This window comes from Pleurodeles waltl, chromosome 4_1, assembly GCF_031143425.1.
Source record: "Pleurodeles waltl isolate 20211129_DDA chromosome 4_1, aPleWal1.hap1.20221129, whole genome shotgun sequence".
Taxonomy (NCBI): domain Eukaryota; kingdom Metazoa; phylum Chordata; class Amphibia; order Caudata; family Salamandridae; genus Pleurodeles; species Pleurodeles waltl.
In genome coordinates, this window is record NC_090442.1 from 588139954 (window position 1) to 588160743 (window position 20790).

General features: G+C 45.5%; 1 protein-coding gene across 1 annotated transcript in view; it reads right to left on the minus strand.

The window, feature by feature from the left end:
* WASHC4 (WASH complex subunit 4) overlaps positions 1 to 20790 on the minus strand; it is a 923504-nt gene that overhangs the window by 148722 nt on the left and 753992 nt on the right. Inside the window, exon 30 of the mRNA XM_069228973.1 lies at positions 7212 to 7308. Coding sequence (XP_069085074.1) covers positions 7212 to 7308 — 97 coding nt within the window. The remainder of the gene's footprint in view (positions 1 to 7211; positions 7309 to 20790) is intronic.

The following is a 20790-nucleotide window of genomic DNA, read 5'->3' on the forward strand; positions in this document are numbered from 1 at the left end:
TTCCTTTGAATACAAACCTTAGATATTTCCTGTGTGATTGATGTATTGGTATATGGAAATATGCGTCTTTGAGGTCTAGGGTTGTCATGTAGTTGTGTTTTTTGAGCAATGGTAACACTTCTTGTAGTGTGACCATGTGAAAGTGGTCTGATTTGATGAATGTGTTTACTACTCTGAGGTCTAGAATTGGTCTCAGTGTTTCGTCCTTTTTTGGTATCAAGAAGTACAGTGAATAAACTCCTGTGTTTATTTGTGTGCTTGGTACTAATTCTATTGCATTTTTTTGCAGTAGTGCTTGAACTTCTATCTCTAGAAGCTGTGAATGGTATTTTGATACATTTTGTGATTTTGGTGGTATGTCTGGAGGGAATTGCAGGAATTCTATGCAATAACCATGTTGGATAATTGCTAGGACCCATGTGTCTGTAGTTATTTTGTCCCATGCTTCGTAATATTGACGTATCCTCCCCCCCACTGGTGTTGTGTGGGAGGGGTGAGTGACGTTTGAGTCACTGCTTGTTGGTAGTGGTTTTGGGGCTTTGAAATCTTCCTCTATTCCTAGGGAATTGCCCCCCTCTATACTGGCCCCGAAAACCTCCCCTGTACTGTCCCTGGTAGGTGGGCGGTGCGGACTGTGAGGTGCTAGCTTGTGTGGCCTGACCCCGAAACCCTCCTCTAAAAGGTGTTTTGCGGAAGGTGTTATAAGATCCTCTGCTCTGCGGGGAGTAGAGTGCGCCCATGGCCTTGGCAGTGTCAGTGTCCTTCTTGAGCTTTTCTATGGCTGTGTCGACCTCCGGACCGAACAGAAGTTTTTCGTTTACTGGCATGTTAAGCACTGCCTGCTGAATTTCTGGCTTGAATCCAGACGTTCTGAGCCATGCGTGCCTACGGATGGTAACCGAGGTATTAATGGTCCTTGCGGCCGTGTCTGCTGCATCCATGGAGGAGCGTATTTGATTGTTTGAAATGTTTTGACCCTCCTCAACAACCTGTTTTGCTCTTTTTTGCAGATCTTTTGGGAGATGTTCAATGAGATGCTGCATCTCATCACAGTGGGCTCTGTCGTATCGCGCTAGCAGCGCTTGTGAATTTGCGATGCGCCACTGGTTTGCTGCTTGGACAGCAACCCTCTTCCCGGCTGCATCGAACTTCCTGCTTTCTTTATCTGGGGGAGGTGCATCCCCAGAAGTGTGTGAATTTGCCCGTTTTCTGGCAGCCCCTACCACCACAGAATCTGGTGGCAGCTGAGAGGTGATGAATACAGGGTCCGTAGGAGGCGCCTTATACTTTTTGTCCACCCTAGGCGTCACTGCCCTACTTTTAACTGGCTCCTTGAAAATGTCCTTTGCATGGCGTAGCATGCCTGGGAGCATCGGCAGGCTTTGGTAGGAGCTGTGGGTTGAAGAGAGGGTGTTAAATAAAAAATCATCCTCTACTTGTTCCGAGTGTAGTTCCACATTATGGAATAGTGCTGCTCTAGCCACCACTTGTGAGTAGGCTGTGCTGTCTTCCGGTGGTGATGGCCTAGTTGGGTATGTGTCTGGGCTGTTATCAGACACTGGTGCGTCGTACAAGTCCCACGCATCCTGATCTTGGTCATCGTGGCTCATGGCGGTGTGAGCTGGCGAATGTGACGGGGTGTAAGTTGGCGAAGCCGGAGTTACAGGTGGAGGCGAGGGAGGAGGTGTTACCTTTTGTGCTGTTTGTTGCTGAGGAGTAAACTGAAGCGTTCTCTTTCGTTTGACAGGTGGAAGGGTACTGATCTTCCCAGTCCCCTGCTGAATAAAGATACGCTTTTGCGTGTGATCCACGTCAGTGGATTGCAGTTCTTGTTCAAATCTATGTTTCTTCATTTGTGAAGACATAGAATGCTCTTCAGTATAGGAGCCTGAAACAGGGTCTGATGTCGCTTTCGGCTCCGAAAACCCTGTTGATTGTTTTTTCGGCTCCGAGGTAACCTTCCTCTTTTTCTGTGCCGAAAATTCTTGGCCTCTATGGTCTTCGGCGCCACTGTCTCGGCGTCGATCCGTGTCGACACCGAACTCTCAGTGCCGATGCTTCTGTTTAGCACTCTCTCGGTCCCGAGGAGGCTGCGTGCCGGTGTCTCGACCGAAGTCGGACGATCTCGACACTGAATGGGCCTTTTTCGGTGCCGATTGTTGGTCACCGAGAATTTGGGTGGAGCCATGGCCGGTTGGCAGTGGCGTCCCCTGGGCTTTTTTTCCTTTTTTAAGTTCTGATCTCGACGTCTTACTCACAGATTTTGTAGAGTCTAGCTCGTCGGAGTCTGAATCCTGGATGGAAAAGGATTCCTCCTGTTCCTCTTCTGTCTCGAACTGTCGACGCTCCTTTGGCGTGGACGCCATCTGCAGTCTTCTCGCTCGACGGTCGCGCAGAGTTTTTCGGGACCGGAACGCCCGACAGGCCTCACAGGATTCTTCGCTGTGCTCGGGTGACAGGCACAGGTTACAGACCGAGTGTAGGTCCGTATAAGGATATTTGTTGTGGCATTCGGGGCAGAATCGAAACGGGGTCCGTTCCATCGGCGTTGTTCTCCACGCGGTCGGGCCGACTAGGCCCCGACGGGGTGCCGAAATCTACCCCGAAGGGTACCGAAGCGCTTCGATGTTCAACGCGTCGTCGTATGTGTCTATCTCGAACCGGATCGCAACGATACCGTCAAAAATCTTCCGTTTTCAGCTATCTTTCCGTTCCGAAACCCGGAGCGACAGGAACACGTCCGAACCCGATGGCGGAAAGAAAACAATCGAAGATGGAGTCGACGCCCATGCGCAATGAGCACAGAAGGAGGAGTCACTCGGTCCCGTGACTCGAAAACACTTCTTTGAAGAAAAACAACTTGTAACACTCCGACCCAACACCAGATGGCGAGCTCATGCATACCATGTGTATCTACAGCGACAGATGCCATCGAACATATTGTTACCGAAAGCAGGCAATTTTTCCTTCATATGGATACATCTACTTGCAGACTCCTCACCTCTTGCACAAATTCCCAAGCAATCCCAACATCTTGGATGGAGGGCCTCAAAGGTTTGTTAAATTAAGAAGTCCTGGAGTACATACCAAGCAGTAGCGCTCAGCGAAAATGTGAAAGGATTACAAAGTGGTAGCTCTGCTTATGTCACCAACTGGGATCCATCAAGTCAGAGCAGAAGTGGGAGAATTGGCTCTATGTAAGCGATGTCATAGTGGATCTTAATGCAAAATATATTCCTCAGGAATATTTTTACTACGTTTTCTTTCCTGCTGGCTACATAACTGATGAACAACTGGTGTTCTTTCAATAAACACTGGATCTCTGAACTGGAAGTTGGGACCCAGAGGAGTGTCTGGACAGTATACAGTGCCAGTGGTATAGCCAGGGATATAATCAGTGGGGCTGATGGGGAAGGTCATGTTGAAAACCACGTGGGTGTCATAGGCAACGTCAGCTGCATAATTTGTAGAGGCAGAAAGGGGGAGAAAAGAGCTGAGGGAAAACCACCTAGATGAGCGCATAAATCATCCCCGGAGGTTCTATGGGGCCCAAAAGCACTGCAGAAAGGGCCAGTGCATCCCAGTAAACATCAAAGCATTCACAAATGGCGCTATATTTGTTTTGGGAAGTCCCGGTACAGCTGTGGTGCCAGTGGAGGTGCTGAGCCCTCCAGTAGCATTGGTTCTAATGAGGGGTTGACTCTGACCAAATACGGCTCCAAAGAAGAGTCAGAGAGGGGTCTTGGTTACTTATGTCTTTTGTGTCTGCTTCCACGCCCCCTACTCTCCTTATGTTGTTTGTTGGAGGATCTCAACTTTGACCACGCTAGAGATCTCAAACGAGGCCTAGAATGAAACCTACTGCTATCATTCTTGAGTCTGGCCACAAAGAGCTTGGCTTCCTGATCCAGAATGAACTAGGGATTTATGCTCTGACACGACTCACATGACTTGAAGTGGTGATCTGAACCCAAACACCGTAGTCAGATATCATGGGGGTCGGTTATGGATATTTGTACCTCAAAGTCCAAACAATGTTTAAACTCCAAACCTGAATTACTGTACATTTTCTGAAGAATGATTAAAAAGAAGCCTAGGTTCTGAGAGGAGGCATCTATTGGGAAGCTCTCACGATATTCGTACTAGCACTGCCTGGTTGTCTTTCCTTGAGGCAGCTGTGTTGCGCTTACATTGCCATGTTGACAGCAAAGTACAGGTGATTTAGTCACCACACATGTCCCCTACAATTTATAAAAATGTAATCTCCTGTTTTACTAGATGAACACAGAGACTCTAAACTTCAAATCAAAGTACAAAACACCTAGTTCTATACTCCAGTTACCATCCTCCGATAAAAGATGTTCATGAAAATATGGAATTTATAGGAAAAACAAAAAGGTGATGTAAATTCCACTATTTGATGAATTTTCTCTAGGGTCGACCTGCCACCTCCTTTGATGAAGGTGGGCTTGCTTGGTTTGCTTGCTGCAATTCAGGTCAAGAATTAAACTTTACTATTTTCAAAGATCACCAGAAACCTCTAATCTAACACGCTAGATTTTGCAGGTTACTTGATCAGATCTCGTTTGCACTCTTTTTTTGTTTCTGAGAAGAGTTTCTGTGAACAAGCAGAAGAGCATTTGCAAAATTTAAAGCACCCCTATCAGAAACAAACTGCATGCTACGGTCCCAAACTGGACAACTTGCAAGATATATAAAGAGAGCACTAAAGGCTTTGGGTAGAGGCAAATGGTTTCCTCCAGTGATGGAAGTGGCCCCCGCTACTGGTGGAAGTGGGTATAGGCCTCCTCCAAAAATAATAAGCATACACATTTATTATTTACAAATTAAGCACTGGATACAGTCAGTTAATGTTTTAAGCCCGATTTCACAACTTTAGTGTGTATTTATCAATTCGGTTAGAAATTAATTTAGGCATTTGCCTTATAGCTTGCAGAATAACATTTAAATAGTAAAATCCTTGGACTACTTAGCAGCATTTCAAATGCTCCAGTGAAGAAACAGCCTACAGCGTTTCAGAAAATCCATCTTCGGTGCTTGGTCTCCAGATCTGTCAGATGGAAATATGGTCCAGTTACTGTGACATATGAAATGGAGAACACCACATAAAACCACTCTAAAAGTAAGTAAATAGTGTTACCTTATCAGGAACATAGAAATGCACCAACATAAAGAAATAGTTACGTTTTTGCTAAGGTATGGGTAATCACTTCTTTCCTCTGCTAAGCTCTTTCTAGCTATCATAATCCATGTGTCTAGTATCATAGAAACATGTAGGATGTCCCCATCCCACTGTTCACCAGTTTATCAGAACAAGTGACCAGCCACGACCGGAGCAACCACTAGTTTCTATCAGTTGACTAGGTTTAATAATTACATTACTATCCTTCCTTTCTATTCCAGAAACACCTATCATCCTTCAAAAAAACGGTGACAGGCTGTAAGACATGCTTGTCCCAACGTAGGCCCTGTAATCACGGTCCCAAAGGAATCAAGTGCACTTCGCGGTTGCTTGTTTCCCATTCAGAGGTGACATGGCCTGGCAGTTCGGGTTAGTTCGTTCCTATACCTGTACATGATGTACAAAAGGGTGGTTCTTGTCTGCAATGGCAGTCAGTAAAAGATACAAAGGACTGAGGTGCAGCCGAGAGAAATAATCAGTGGTGAAGATTATTTCAAGCATTCCACCCATCACCTTCCTATATAAACACACACTTCTTAAATGGTCAAGTTGCTTGACTCCTTATGGAAAGGAACTGAAGTAAGGGATGTTTAATTTGCATTCTACCTAGTAGAGCTATAAGTCCCAGGAACCGGAACAAAAAAAAGCTAGGACCAAGCCAGTCTCAAATGCAATGAATATAAATTCCCTTCTCACAATGATGGCAGCTTGAGAGAACCAATCCATTGAGCGTCTAATTTATCTGCGTATGATAAACTGCTGCTAAAGGGAAAACATGGCGAGAGTGAAGTGCACGGAGCAAACTAGTCTTGGACCGTGAAAAGACAAAATATTCAGTTATCATTTGTGCGAACCCATGCAAGTCTCCATGGACATTTTGATAACACATTGTTGATCTTCTTGTCATGTGCATATCATTTCAATTCACTCTGATTTGTGGATGGGAAAAGATTATTGGAGGCAAGTCGTTCCAGAGCTCTGGGCCAAGAAGGGCCTAAACATTGTTGATGATTTCAAACACAAAATAATACACATAAAATACAAAACACAAGCATTCATCAAACACATACACAAATAATAACACACTTTATTTAATTTGCAAACAAATAAAAAAATTAAAAAAATTGTATAGGAAGGTTGGAGCTTTTCTAAATTCAACTTAAGCCACACATCGTCCAGACTACATTGTTTGATGCACCTGCACTACTCCCACGAATCAATCTGAGAATACTAATTTAATTTTAGCCTGCAATTTCAAGTTCGATGACATTTAAAGTACGTTTTAAATATGACAGTTATACATTTAGTCACTTTATTCATCTGTAAGCAGTCACGGACCCCCTTGGGTCCCCAAACCACAGGTTGGGAACCACTGCTCTAGTGGAAAGTACACACAGTAAATGTACTCTATAACTATCAATAACAAAGCAATTAATGCACAGCAGCTGACGATTAAGGCTTAGTTTTTGAAACATTGTTTTTGTTTTGGATCTAGAGGTAATTTCTTTAAGAGAAGCACCACCTTTCCTTTGAGTGGTAATTAGAGTGGCATCACATTGAGTAAAGGTAGATAATAACGTACTTACTCAGCAGTGAGGGTGGACGGCACTGAACTAAAACAAGTTCTATTATTTCACTATGCTACAACTGTACACAAAAGATGGTATACAATGGCCAGTATACCAACATTTATACGTACAGTTTGCTTAACATGGACTATTGAATCATTTGTTGCAATAGTGACTATTTATTTTTCAGTTTCTGTGTTTTAATGCAAACATAATTAGTGTTTTCGAGTCCAGCTTTGCGCTCTAGCAAATCATTTAAATAAAGACGCATCTACTAGATAAAACACTTGTAGACACATGTAGTTTGAGTTTGGTGATCAGAGCGTAAATAAAGAGGCAATAATATACCGTGCATGTAAATGCAAATCTCATCTTAACGTTGATTGTTCATTTGGATTTCGTGGTATATATACATTTATAAAGTATTACTATTCACTTACCCATCGCAAAACCATCATCGGTAAAAGCAGCACCAACTTTATTCTTTTTATTGAGTTTCTCCTTGCAGCTAATCGAATGCTCCACAAAGTTCAGGGTCTGCAATGTAAATACAGATAATCATAACGTTAGCTGTCGACTCTAACACTTCGTGCATTGGAACATTTGACATATTCATCGTTTTGAAGGAAGGAGCAATAATTGTCAAGTCCCCGGTGTCATAGACGTCCAATAAAACGTGTCACATAAAATAACTCACCTGGGAGAGACCTTGGAATATTAACACTACTCCAATAGACCATTTTTGGACTCTTTCATCATACCCAGAGACGTCTGGGCAAAGTGGGCTCTAGCCCAGGGCACCAGCCTTTAAGGGACCCAATGATAGAGCAAGTTCTGTTCTGCATAAAGACTCGCACTGATGACCTCAAATAATTCGTAAACAGATTGTTTAAATACAGTTTTCCTTTAATATATTTTTATGTGGGTGATATTTTGCAGAGAAATGTTTGCTTTTCAACATCCTACATCATCCATAATGGACAAACTACTTACCTTCAGCCTTATCTGGTATGTACCCTTCTTGCATAAACCGGTTTACTCCAGTGCAGGAGCTCCAGCTCCCGCTTTGGCGTGAAACCAAACAAAGGACTGAGTGAACCCCCCCCCCCCACCGAATGTCCAGCTCTTCCCCTAGGGTGGTGCATAAAGCTCTGCCAGGTGGCCACTTGATTCTGCCATCTTGGAAATAAGATGAACAGAGGCCCCTGGGAGCATATGGTTGTTAGTCCAGCTTGGTGATGTCCCTGACACCCCTTCCCCCCTCCCCCCGCAATATAAAGGCCACTCCAGAAAGTGTCCAACCCCCTTCCGGGGTTTCTTAAGGGCTCTCCTGGGAGTGGGACCCTGGATTCGTCTGCAAGGCTTCAAGATCCATCTGCAAGTCTCCTCTGCAAGACACTTCTGCAACCTGGACACAGGAACTACTGCTGGTGTTCGTTGGGACTGTCAGCAAGACTGCAACCAGTAGGGGTACTACAACTCTGTGGCCGTTCATCCTCCAGAGTCACAAGGACTCGGCCTGCACTTAGGAAAGCAAGAATGAATCTCGCTTGGAGTGAAGGAGTCACTCCCCTGCATCTGCAGGCACCTCAACATCAACGACCGATTTGTGGATCCTGCTGTCCCATGGACTCTTCAAGGCTATACAACACAGATGGTGGTTCTGTGACTCTCCAGAGGTCTGACGAGTGTCCTTTGCAACTCAAAAGTCTGTGTTTCCTCGTAGGAGCTACTTGGCTGGAACCCTTGTATTTGTCGTTGCCAAGGCTTGTTGGCTCTCCAGTCCAGAGACCTCCTAGCTCCAAGAAACCCCAGCCTCCAACATTACACAGCTCAAAGAATGACGTCCTCCCTGCAACCTCTGGAACGTGGGCATCCCTGTTTGCTGTGCTGCTGAGGCCTCCGTGCGACTCTCTGTGCTTGCTACCAAAGGGTCCTGCTGGGGGCTACATCAATTCCTGCAGGCTCTCCTGCTTGATGCGGGTTGGCCCTGACTTACCTTCAAAAGTAGAGTCTCCTGCACCTTCCTGGTCCCCAAAATTCTGCAACACTCCGTGCAATGCTTTCTTGCATTTGTCAAGACTTGTTGGTGGTCCCGCTGACCACTGACCACTCTGCAAATTCAACGACCAGCACGGGACAGCATGTGGATGACTACTGAACAGGAAAGCATCTCTAAGAAGGGTGGACATTACCCTCTGCACCGCATGGGCAACCCTGGGTGGTCTGGACTCTTTCCCCTCCTTCCTGAAGTCCTCTTCTTCCAGAATCCATGCTTGGGTTCCAGCAACCTGGTCCGTGGGTCATGACAGCAGCTGGACACCTGAGGTTCCCCTTTGACTTCAACAGGATGTTTCGACAGCTTCACTCCTATGCACCTGGGCTCCCTGGTGTAGGTACTCCACTTTTCTGGGTCTCCACACGTGGGGGCACTCTTGAACTTCCCTTTTCCCAGCAGGTTTCCTTGGGGTCCTTTGGGAAGGGTCCTAGAACTTGAAAACTCCAACCGTGACTTTCCCAAGTTATCCTAGGGACACTGACTTGGGGCTACAACTCTGCTCACAGTCGCCTGGGGAATAATATCTACTTACCTTTGGTGATTTAGTACTTCCCCAGTCCTAAGGGAATTACTTGTGTTTCAGGCCATCCGTGTTGCTTCCTTTAATGCCCCCCGACACCCTCCTGTAGGAAGCTGGCTCTATATATACTATATCAAAATGAGATATAGGTGGTCATTCTGACCCTGGCGGTCTTTGACCGCCAGGGCGGAGGACCGCGGGAGCACCGCCGACAGGCCGGCGGTGCTCCAATGGGGATTCCGACCGCGGCGGTAAAGCCGCGGTCGGACCGGCACCACTGGCGGGGTCCCGCCAGTGTACCGCGGCCCCATTGAATCCTCCGCGGCGGCGCAGCTTGCTGCACCGCCGCGGGGATTCCGACCCCCCCTACCGCCATCCAGATCCCGGCGGTCGGACCGCCGAGATCCGGATGGCGGTAGGGGGGGTCGCGGGGCCCATGGGGGCCCCTGCAGTGCCCATGGCACTGGCATGGGCATTGCAGGGGCCCCCGTAAGAGGGCCCCTACATGTATTTCACTGTCTGCTGCGCAGACAGTGAAATACGCGACGGGTGCAACTGCACCCGTCGCACAGCTTCCACTCCGCCGGCTCGATTCCGAGCCGGCTTCATCGTGGAAGCCTCTTTCCCGCTGGGCTGGCGGGCGGTCTGAAGGCGACTGCCCGCCAGCACAGCGGGAAAGTCAGAATTACCGCCGCGGTCTTTCGACCGCGGAACGGTAACCTGACGGCGGGACTTTGGCGGGCGGCCTCCGCCGCCCGCCAAGGTCAGAATGAGGGCCATAGTGTGCACAGAGTTCAGGGGTTCCCCAGAGGCTTAACAGAGTCTAAAGCAGATAATACTAATGCTCTCTTTTGTGGTAGTGTGATCGAGCAGTTAGGCTTATCAGAGGTAGTGCAAAGCATTTGTTGTACACACACAGGCAATACATGATGCATCGGAAAAACAACACAGGAGGGGAAAAGAATAATGGGATATTCGGAGAGTGACTCCTGGTCCCGTGTGTAAGGTTCCCAATAGACAGTAAAAAAAGGATTACACACGGTTCCACCTAATATAGTAGGTTTCTTTCAAAAAAGTGGTTCAGTCATTAACTGGGAACCGAAATTTTTCGAAGCAAGGGCCCTCACTCACCATCCGGTGACATGCTTCATCATAGGGCCAGCTCCTCGTCAGCCCGGCGCTGCAATGCCTGACGGGCCCCACAGGGGGGCTCTTTGCCGGAGATCTTTTAAGAATTGAGAAAGCCGGTCAAAAAGAAGGGATGGATTGGTAAAGGGAAGAATAAAAATGCCTAGAGGTGTTCACTAATAGTTTTAATTTTCATGCTACAACCTCTGGAAAGATTAAAAACCAGACACCGGGAGTTCGTGGGATGATGTCCACACCCCCCATATAAGTGTAGGTAGGTATAGTAATAGTTGCTGAGTCTCTTGGAAGGAAATAGTATCCAAGAGACGGAGCACACAGGATCCCCTGTGTCACTCTCTATAAGTGGTCAACATGTTTCTCGCTTTGTTACAGAAAAATTAACTTGTGCGATTCATCAGGACCTTATAACATACCTAATCCATTAATTGGTGGAAAATTCCACAAATGTGAAAGTCAAAGACCTAAAAAAATTGTAGAAAGAAACCATAATTAGCATAACACAATTCATATAGGAAGTATATTCCCAAGAAATAAATAATGACGTAGTGCACACCCAAAACGAATTGTGAAATCACTCTAGTGCCAAGTGGAACATGAACGCTACTAGAGGAAGGAAAAAGTGCGAAAGCCCATTCGGCAGATAAACATCTAAATCGCTTACCCTCCAAAGATTCATGGTAGGGCCACATCGGGGGAGTCCAGGCTACAGAAATCAACTCTGATCTATGTACGTGCATGAGAAGGAACATAAGTAAGGCTTACATTGAGAGAAATAATACTATTATAAACTAACATTACAACATATTCGTGTAATATGAAGAGAAAGATAGCAGCGCATATGGTCAAGCTGTGAAAAAGCGGAGAGCGCGTAGATCCAATCGCGTCACTCCATCAACATTCGTGAAGTAGATATAGGCGAACAAAAGACTTGGCAACTAAGATCCCATACCAACTGTCGGACTAAGAATTGTATCTACATGATTACTTGTCCATGTAATTTGAAATACATTGGCATGACAACCAGGATGGTGAAAATCCGCATTAATGAACATCGCAGCACCATTAGGTGCAAGAGGTCCTCCACAAAACTGACTAACCACTTTATCGAGAAACAGCACAAACCTGATGACATCAAATGGTTTGTCTTAGAAACCATGAGAGACAACACTGACATTTCCAAGAAACTCTTCGAGAAAGAACAACGGTGGGTCTTCAGACTCCAGACCCATACAATTGGTCTCAACGATGATATCCAATGGACTAATTTTATCCATTAATAACAGCATTTCCTGTTTTTTATGGCTATTCTCGATCAATTTTCTTAGATAATTGTAATGTAATTTAGGATTATCCCAATCAGACTGACATATATCTATTTATATCTGTTTTCAGAATAGGACTCTCACCTAATTATTCACTACATATACACTCCAAGATGGCCGACGCTTTTCGTCCTCAATTCTGTATTTATTTTCCAAAATGGCCGACACCTTTTTTGCACTTGTAGTCCTTTCTTTATTTTTCTCCTTTTTCTTCCTTTTAAAAAAGACCCCCGGCATCAGTATTTATATCGATACCGGGGTGTGAAGAACTGGCGTAGGTGTGCCGGCATTAGCGGTCCCGGATACTAGTAAGTGCCTTGCCTGCTATTTTTAACACTCCCGTAACTATGTCAATAATAGTATTATTTCTCTCAATGTAAGCCTTACTTATGTTCCTTCTCATGCACGTACATAGATCAGAGTTGATTTCTGTAGCCTGGACTCCCCCGATGTGGCCCTACCATGAATCTTTGGAGGGTAAGCGATTTAGATGTTTATCTGCCGAATGGGCTTTCGCACTTTTTCCTTCCTCTAGTAGCGTTCATGTTCCACTTGGCACTAGAGTGATTTCACAATTCGTTTTGGGTGTGCACTACGTCATTATTTATTTCTTGGGAATATACTTCCTATATGAATTGTGTTATGCTAATTATGGTTTCTTTCTACAATTTTTTTAGGTCTTTGACTTTCACATTTGTGGAATTTTCCACCAATTAATGGATTAGGTATGTTATAAGGTCCTGATGAATCGCACAAGTGAATTTTTCTGTAACAAAGCGAGAAACATGTTGACCACTTATAGAGAGTGACACAGGGGATCCTGTGTGCTCCGTCTCTTGGATACTATTTCCTTCCAAGAGACTCAGCAACTATTACTATACCTACCTACACTTATATGGGGGGTGTGGACATCATCCCACGAACTCCCCGTGTCTGGTTTTTAATCTTGCCAGAGGTTGTAGCATGAAAATTAAAACTATTAGTGAACACCTCTAGGCATTTTTATTCTTCCCTTTACCAATCCATCCCTTCTTTTTGACCGGCTTTCTCAATTCTTAAAAGATCTCCGGCAAAGAGCCCCCCTGTGGGGCCCGTCAGGCATTGCAATACATGATGCACACACTCGAAGCCTTAACTCCAGGCCAATTGATTTGTATAGAAAAATATGTTTGGTTATTTTATTTTTAGAACCACAAGATTCGGTTCAAAAGTAAATACTGTTGTAGGTAAGTATTCAGCATAGATATCAATGTAACTTTGTTTTCACTTTAGCAAGATAAACAGTTTTTAAGAAAACAGAGAATATCTATTTCAAAAGTGGACATGTGCAATTTTCAGAAGCAGTTCCAGGAGAAAGAAAGGAAAGTACCGTTTTTGAGGTAAGTACCAAACTTCCAGTTCCAGTCTCCGGGTATTTGGATGTCCTTCGGTTGGGGTTCAAGTCCACCCCAAACACCCACCACCAGCAACACGAGGCCGGTCGGGTGCAGAGGTCAAAGTGGCTGCCGGTTTTACAACAGGCTCCTATGGAGACTGGGGGCACTTAGAATCAGGCCTGCTTGCAGGTAAGTACCCGCGTCTTTGGAGGGCAGACCTGGGGTGTTTAGAGGAGCACCAGGGGGCCACAGGTCAGCACCAAACACACACCCTCAGCGGCGCAGGGGTCAGCAGGGGGCAAGGACAGCATCTGGCTCCCAATGCTTTCCTATGAGGGGACCCCAGGGGCCATTTAGATGCAGCAGGCTGGGTCCAGAGGGTCGGTTCCGGAAAACCACAGGCTAGAAAAGTAGGAGGGCCACCTGCTGAACATTGCTGCACTGGAGGTCGGGTTCCACAAGGCCAGGGAGCTGTGGGTACAGTGCACCATTAGGCGTCGAGTATCTTCGTCCGGTGCTGTCGTGGTCAGGGGGTCCTCTGGATTCACACTGCAGGCGTTGTCGTGGAGAACCGGAGAGGTCAATCCAGGCTGGGCACTTGTTCGAAATCACCTGGGGATCCTCTCAAGTCGGTTGGGCCACCTGGACAAAGGCTGTGGGCGTTGGATGCAGAGTGGACAGGACCCGTGGATCCGGGGAGGCTCTGGAGTCATTAGGTGTTGTTTCTTCTTGGACAGGGCTGATGTCCACAGGAGATCTTGGTCCTCTGTGGTGCAGGCAATCCTCTGGAAGCTTGGCAGAGGTCGCTGGACCTGCAAGATGCGTTGCCTTCTTTTGCAGGGTTTTGAAGCAGGAGACAGGCCGGTATGATTGGAGACAAGTCAGTTTTTGTCTTCCTTCTTCTCTGCTGGGGTTTCAGCTTAGCAGTCCTTCTTCTTTCTTCTTGTGAGGTCACCAGTAATCTGGTGAGCTGGGTTCAGGGAGACCCTTAAATACAAGATTTAGGGGCGTAACAGGGGTCACAGGGCACTGTCCCCTAGGGTGGCTACACCCTTCCTGTGCCCACTCCCATTGAGGAGGGAGGCACATTCCTAACCCTGTTGGTCCCTGTCCTCCAAACCAAGATGGAGGATTTTGCAGGGAGGGGTCACTTCAGCTCTGGTCACCTTCGGGGGTGGTCCCAGCTGAAGTCGTTACTCCTCCTTGTTTTTCCTAAGTTTCTCACCGAACTTGCCACCAAAAGTGGGGCTTTGTCCAGCGGTCGGGCATCTCCACTATCTGGAGTGCCCTGGGGAACCGTAACAGGAGGCCTCAGCCTTTGAAGCTCACTGCCAGGTGTTACAGTTCCCGCAGGGACGTCCACCCACAGCAGGCTTTGTTTCTGGCCTCAGAGAGCACAAAAGCCCTCACCCCATGGGGTCAGAAACTGGTCCGCTAGTGGCAGGCTGGCACAGACCAGTCAGTCCTACCCTAGAGGATTGGGTAAAATACAGGGGGCATCTTTAAGATGCCCTCTGTGTGCTTTTTAGAATAAATCCAACACTGGCATCTGTATGAGTTTATTGTGCTGATAAGTTTGATACCAAATTTCCCAGTATTCAGTGAAGCCATTATGGAGCTGTGAAGGTCTTAAGGACAGCCTACCAGACCATATACTCAATATGGCTACACTGCACTTACAATGTCTAAGAATGGACTTAGACACTGTAGGGGCATATTGCTCATGCAGCTATGCCCTCACCTGTGGTATAGTGCACCCTGCCTTAGGGCTGTAAGAACTGCTAGAGGGATGACTTACCTATACCACAGGCAGTGTTTTGTGGGCATTGCACCTTGAGAGGGATGCCATGTCGACTTTGCCTTTTTGCAATGGCAGTGTACATGTGTTTGGTGAGGGGTCCCTTAGGGTGGCACAGCACATGCTGCAGCCCTTAGGGACCCTCCCTGGCCACAGGGCTCTTGGTACCACTGGTATCCTTTACAAGGGACTTGTCTGTGTGCCAGAGGTGCGCCAATTGTGGAAACAATGGTACAGTTTTAGGGAAAGAACACTGGTGCTGGGGCCTGGTTAGCAGGATCCCAGCACACACTCAGTGAAGTCAGCATCAATATCAGGCAAAAAGTGGGGCGTTAACTGCAACAAGGGCCAGTTGCCTACACCTAATTCCCATTCCCACCCACCCCCACGACCCTGGGTCTGAGGGTTTCAGATGTTGTCATTATCAACTCTGCCGCTCCGATTCAGCACACACACAAAAGCACTGCAGGGAATCGCTGTGTTTTTACATTTTCTTTCCCTTCGCTTTATGGTTTTTAAAATGATTTAGCCCAGCATGTTGAAATTTAAGTTTTGTTTTGCTTTCTCGCATTTTCGTATCTCAATCTTTCATGCTCATTTTTCAGAGCTGACCGTGCACCATGTCAACACTTGTGAACACTCGCAAGTCTTGTATTGCATATTTTCACAGTCATCAGCCCTACGTGAGGAAAACAGGTATTTTTTTCAGTATGTGTTTCCATTAAACTTTTCAAGGCGTCGAGAAGTAAGAGTGGTACGCCCATCACACCGTGAACATTGACTCTAAAGAAGCAACCTCTGCACCCTGATACAGCCTGGGACAATTTTTTTATTTATTTTCCACTAGATTATGAAATTCAGCTGTATTTAACAGAAACGCTATTGGTTTTGCCAAAGCAGCTTGGTGTGTCCACTTGAAACAGGCTGCTGGAAACTAGCGTTGTTCATACAAAATGACAAAACTGGTGGTTACATCAACAAATTCTTTGTTTTTGCAACTTGTCTTGGGGACATGGTTGGTTCATCAGCAGTCCAACTCTGAACCCATCTTGACATGGGATCCCCACAAGCACACATGCTCTAAATGAATTTGCTTCACGCTCTGGCAGATGCATTCCATCCCAAAGGGAAGGCAGGATGCTAGTCAGACAGTCTGTGAGCCTGTTTGGTCGCAGTTGACCATTTAACACCATTTAGGTTAGGCTCTCCTCCATCCTTATCTTGAATGGGGTACATGCTGCACCCTTTTCTTTCCGTTGTCTACACATTTCTTGTGCTGTGTTCAAGTACTCTTTTCTTTATTTGCTTCTTGCTCTCCCACCCCCAGGCTCCTATTGCCTCTTCCCCAGTGCTTGCCACACCCCACCACCTCTTGTCCGTGTTGCCTTTCCCTGACCCGCATAACTGAAAAAGCCCTATGAAGCAGCCAGGGTTGCACGTTATAGAGCTTTATTTCTAACCACTTTTAGCCATCTGCACTGCCACGGCGCTATACAACATGGATAAAAGACATTGGAAAAGTCATTAGATCTTGGATAGGCGAGACCTATTGGCTTTGCAAAAGCTTGTTGTATTTGAGTTGGGGAGACAGGATACCAGTAACAACATTAATCAGGAATTCAATTTCTACTCTGCTGCTATACTCCGGCAGACATAGGGTCACCTGTAGTGCCCTTAGCAAGGGCATAATGTCCTTTTCAATTTGCACAACTTAATACTTTTTAAGGGCTGCGGTGCTGTCCTTATTTCTGGGCAATGTAGATCATGAACTAAACAAAAACGTCTGTTGGTAGCATGTATAAGAAGGTTGGGATGTACTTGGATGGGAAGTGAAGTGCTTTCTTATTGTTCCTCCTAAGAAGAGATCAGATATAAGCTGAAATCAAATTCACTGCCTTAACAAAACTTCCAAACGCCATGGCTCTCATTACAACTGTTATCCTACACAATTTTTTTATATCTCACAGGCAACTGGTGGATATCATCTGTTATGAGGATGATCTCAAAAAAGCGAAAATTGCAACGGTATACCCGGAAAGTAGATGAATCCTCTTCCCTATCACTGCACCTTGAACTTTCCAGCTGAATGCAGCTACCTCCACCTTCCAACATTATTTATAAATGGGGGGGGACGTTGCTGTCACAATGTGTTGGCTTTCTAGAGATTTTACTGTGTTACTCAAAGATGAAAAAGCAAGCTGAATTGTGAGTGTATGACTGGGGCAGAGCCATGGGTTTAGTAAATTTGGTAGTAAGTGAAATGCTTTGAAACGCTACTGTTAGCAAGCAGAATTACTTTGAAGCTTTTGGCATTTCTGCAACAAGGTCGCAACAGTTGTAGCCAATTCTTTTACAGCTCTCATCTAGAAAACTTCCAGGGATCCATCACTCTCTTTCCAATCCTAAATGTGTGGGCTTTAGTAGACATAACTTTTAGTTGAAGCAAGATGTGTTTGACAACCCCCTCAGGGGAATGATGAATTGGTTGAATCTAAAATGATCCAGGATAGTGAGCCACTACATGGTCTTTGGATAGGGAAATTAGTGAGAATAAAATGTTAGGCCTTGCTGCCTCTCTGACTCAAACTCAGTGGAATTCGCTCTCTGGAGGATTTGGCTTAACGGAGTTACAAATTGCCTCTCCCATATCACAAAGCAATCACAGGAAATCGTTTGAAACTTTGCTTGGTCATTTTTAGAATCATCATTTCCACGAAAATCATAATTATCTTCTGATGGTGAAAGTAGGAATCCTGACCTGCAGCAGATGAGATGCATGTTTTTTGCATATTTCTTTAGTGAGTTTTTAAGCTGTCACAGGTAATTCCACTGCAAAGTATCACAAATAAATGGACATGCAAGAGAAATATGTACAGCAAAGGGAACTGGAGACAGATTTCCGATGACACGTGCGGTGCCATTGGCAGAGAGCCGCCAAATCCTCAATCTGTGTTCACTATAAAGGGAACACTTATAAAATACTTACAAGTTGGTATCTCACTCCTATCAGGCTTTCAAAGATGTTTGGGGGCTCTGATTTATGTTGGAAGGCGTGTGGCAAGAGAGACACATTCCTACACACTTGGTGGTCCTGTTCGGTGATCCACATATTCTGGGTTGAAGTCCTCCACACGATACCAAGCATTATAAACGTCTTGCTGCCTCTTGATCCACTCATGATTCTCCTGGGAGACCCAAGGACAGATAGACTCTATCCCAAGACAACTGCAGAGGGGCGCTTGTTTTCCCACTTTCTATTAGCAGCATGATTGTGTGTGGCCCAGATGTGGAAACAGCAGCTACCCCCCTCATACAATATGTGGAGGGGAAGATCTCGTCAATTTTTCAATATCGAGTAGCTACTTACATACAGCGGCTACAGCTGGCAGCTGGGCTTCGCATGATGTTGTCCATGACTGTGAGGGCTTCCAAAATACATAGCATGTCCTCCTCTGATGCAGAGGGTGGCTTATCAGAAAGTAAAGACACGCCTTGAAGAATACAGCTCATAGGGGTCACCCATAGGGGTCTTGAGTTTTTTTTAAAAAGTTTTTTTATATGTATTCATTGAACAGGGCTGTAATTATTGCCACTGATGAGAGAATACATGTTGTGTCTCCCATACTGTACATTTTCTACTGCATCATTCGGAATTGTACTGCATCATGTTATTTACCTCAAAATGCTAAAGACAAATGTTAAAAAAAATAAAAAAAAATAAACAAAAAGCACACAAATGCAGGGTATGTCATATCAACAGATCTAATACAATATTAAAATAATATAATAAAACATGAGCTTGTTAACAACACCAGTAACTGCAGAGACACTTTACCCTCTCCTTGTGTGGCCATGTCAGGGTTTTACCTTCCCTAAGGACCACATGGGAAACAGCATTCACAACGTCGCCAAAATCAGACATGCCATTACATCACAAGCGTTACAACTAATGCGTCTTTACCACGCATATCGTTACAATGACATGCCACAGAGAAAGCGGCGCTGGACTTCAAAGTCCAATGCTTTCCCTACTGCACATATTGGAGTTGGAATAGTAAATTATACCTCTCCAAAGTCAAACGCTTTCCCTAAGGCATGTAGTTGTAACAATATGCGTGGTAAAGGAAAGAATGATAAAGACGCATTTGTTGTAATGCCCCCGATGTAACGGCATGCGTGGTAAAGCAATGCGTTGTTATAACATACAACCAACCACATCCAAAAAACAGATGAAGGCCACTACTGCAGAGACTTAGGACAAAAATGAGTTTAACTCCTCCATTTTGCCCATCTTTCACCGCTTCCATATCCCCCCCTACGTATGACCTGGAGTAGCTGATATTATTCCAGCAAACAGCCTGGATGAGAAGGAGAGATACAGGAGCCCCCGTGCTATAACACATTAAAGGTCTTCAAGATGTGAGAAAGGCTCCCAAATGTTACCAAACAGGTGCAATTGGTCTTGGATCTTATAAATACGTCTTCCATAGGTGACCAGTCAGTAAAGTTGTATTAACCACTACTGGTGTGTGGGCACCTGTGTGTGTTGAACTCCAGGGATACATATCTTGGCAATGATGAGGGCTGTCAACGTCCATCTCCATCAGTGGGAGAAGGTGTCATCAATGTCAGTAGAGTCATGTAGCATGCCAACTTGGAGGAGTCTCTGAAGGGCACAGAGCTAGTATTATGAAGTATCCTCCATACTAATCACCAATGAGAGGTGAAGGTAAGGCAGAAACAGTACATGCCAGAGGTCAAAACCACTGTCATTACACTGCCAGCAAGCATTAATCAGGGTTAAGTGGGCCCTACACAATTTATAAGGGGACCAACGCCAATTATGTGGAATCTTGAAATAGAAATATTTTAATCATTCTTGAAGCATTCCGACATGGTATTCCATAATCTCCTTTTAGTCTTCATCTTTGTAGGCTATCCCTAATTGTTTCTGCCAGTAGGTTTAGATGCCATCTGTGTACTATGTGAGTGTACGTTGTCAATCAGGATTTGGTATAGTTCGGATACGGTGCACCTGGACAGTCACCACTTTCTGACATGTTCTAAAAGCATGATTCAGGAAGATGAATGGGATCCTGTCCAAGTTTACCCCGCAGACAGTGTTGCATTTGCGAGTACCACCACAGTTGTAAGTGAGGTAATGCGAAATCCGATTGAAGTATCTCAAAGGAATTAAAAGTGTCCCCAATAAAGATCTTCACCTGTCTTAATACCTCTATCTTCCCAAACTGACCATCTGATCGACTTATGGCTGATGGCAACAATGCCCTCACTAGACCAAAGTGGTACTTCCTTATGAACAATAGTATCTATTTCCAAGAGCCATTGTAAGTCTTTCCAAGTTGATCACATAGCTTTAAGAGTAAGATGGTGAGAGGGTAGACTTTAAGGCCTCAGTGTTGTATAGGAGTCCTCAGTCCCCTGGGGCCAGTGTCACTGCACGTTCATAAGACACCCACAGTGGTTGGTCCACAGCTGGTACATAAAGTAAATCACCTGTGAAAGATGGTCAGTGAGGTAGTCTAAGGGAGTCTTAGACCTCCGGCTCTAGTATCTGCATGCAGTCTTTCCGGTTTGAGATGGGGCTTTCTACACACTCATACAAACAACCTAATGCTGTGATTTATAACTGCAGAGCACATGGGCAGGAACCATAAGAGGCAGCATGTAGAAGACAATTAAATCTAAGTGCTGTCACCATCTTGATCATCTGAATTCTGCCATAGACAGAGACGTGCATGGTAGACCAGCGTGTGAAATCTAGTTCTATTCTA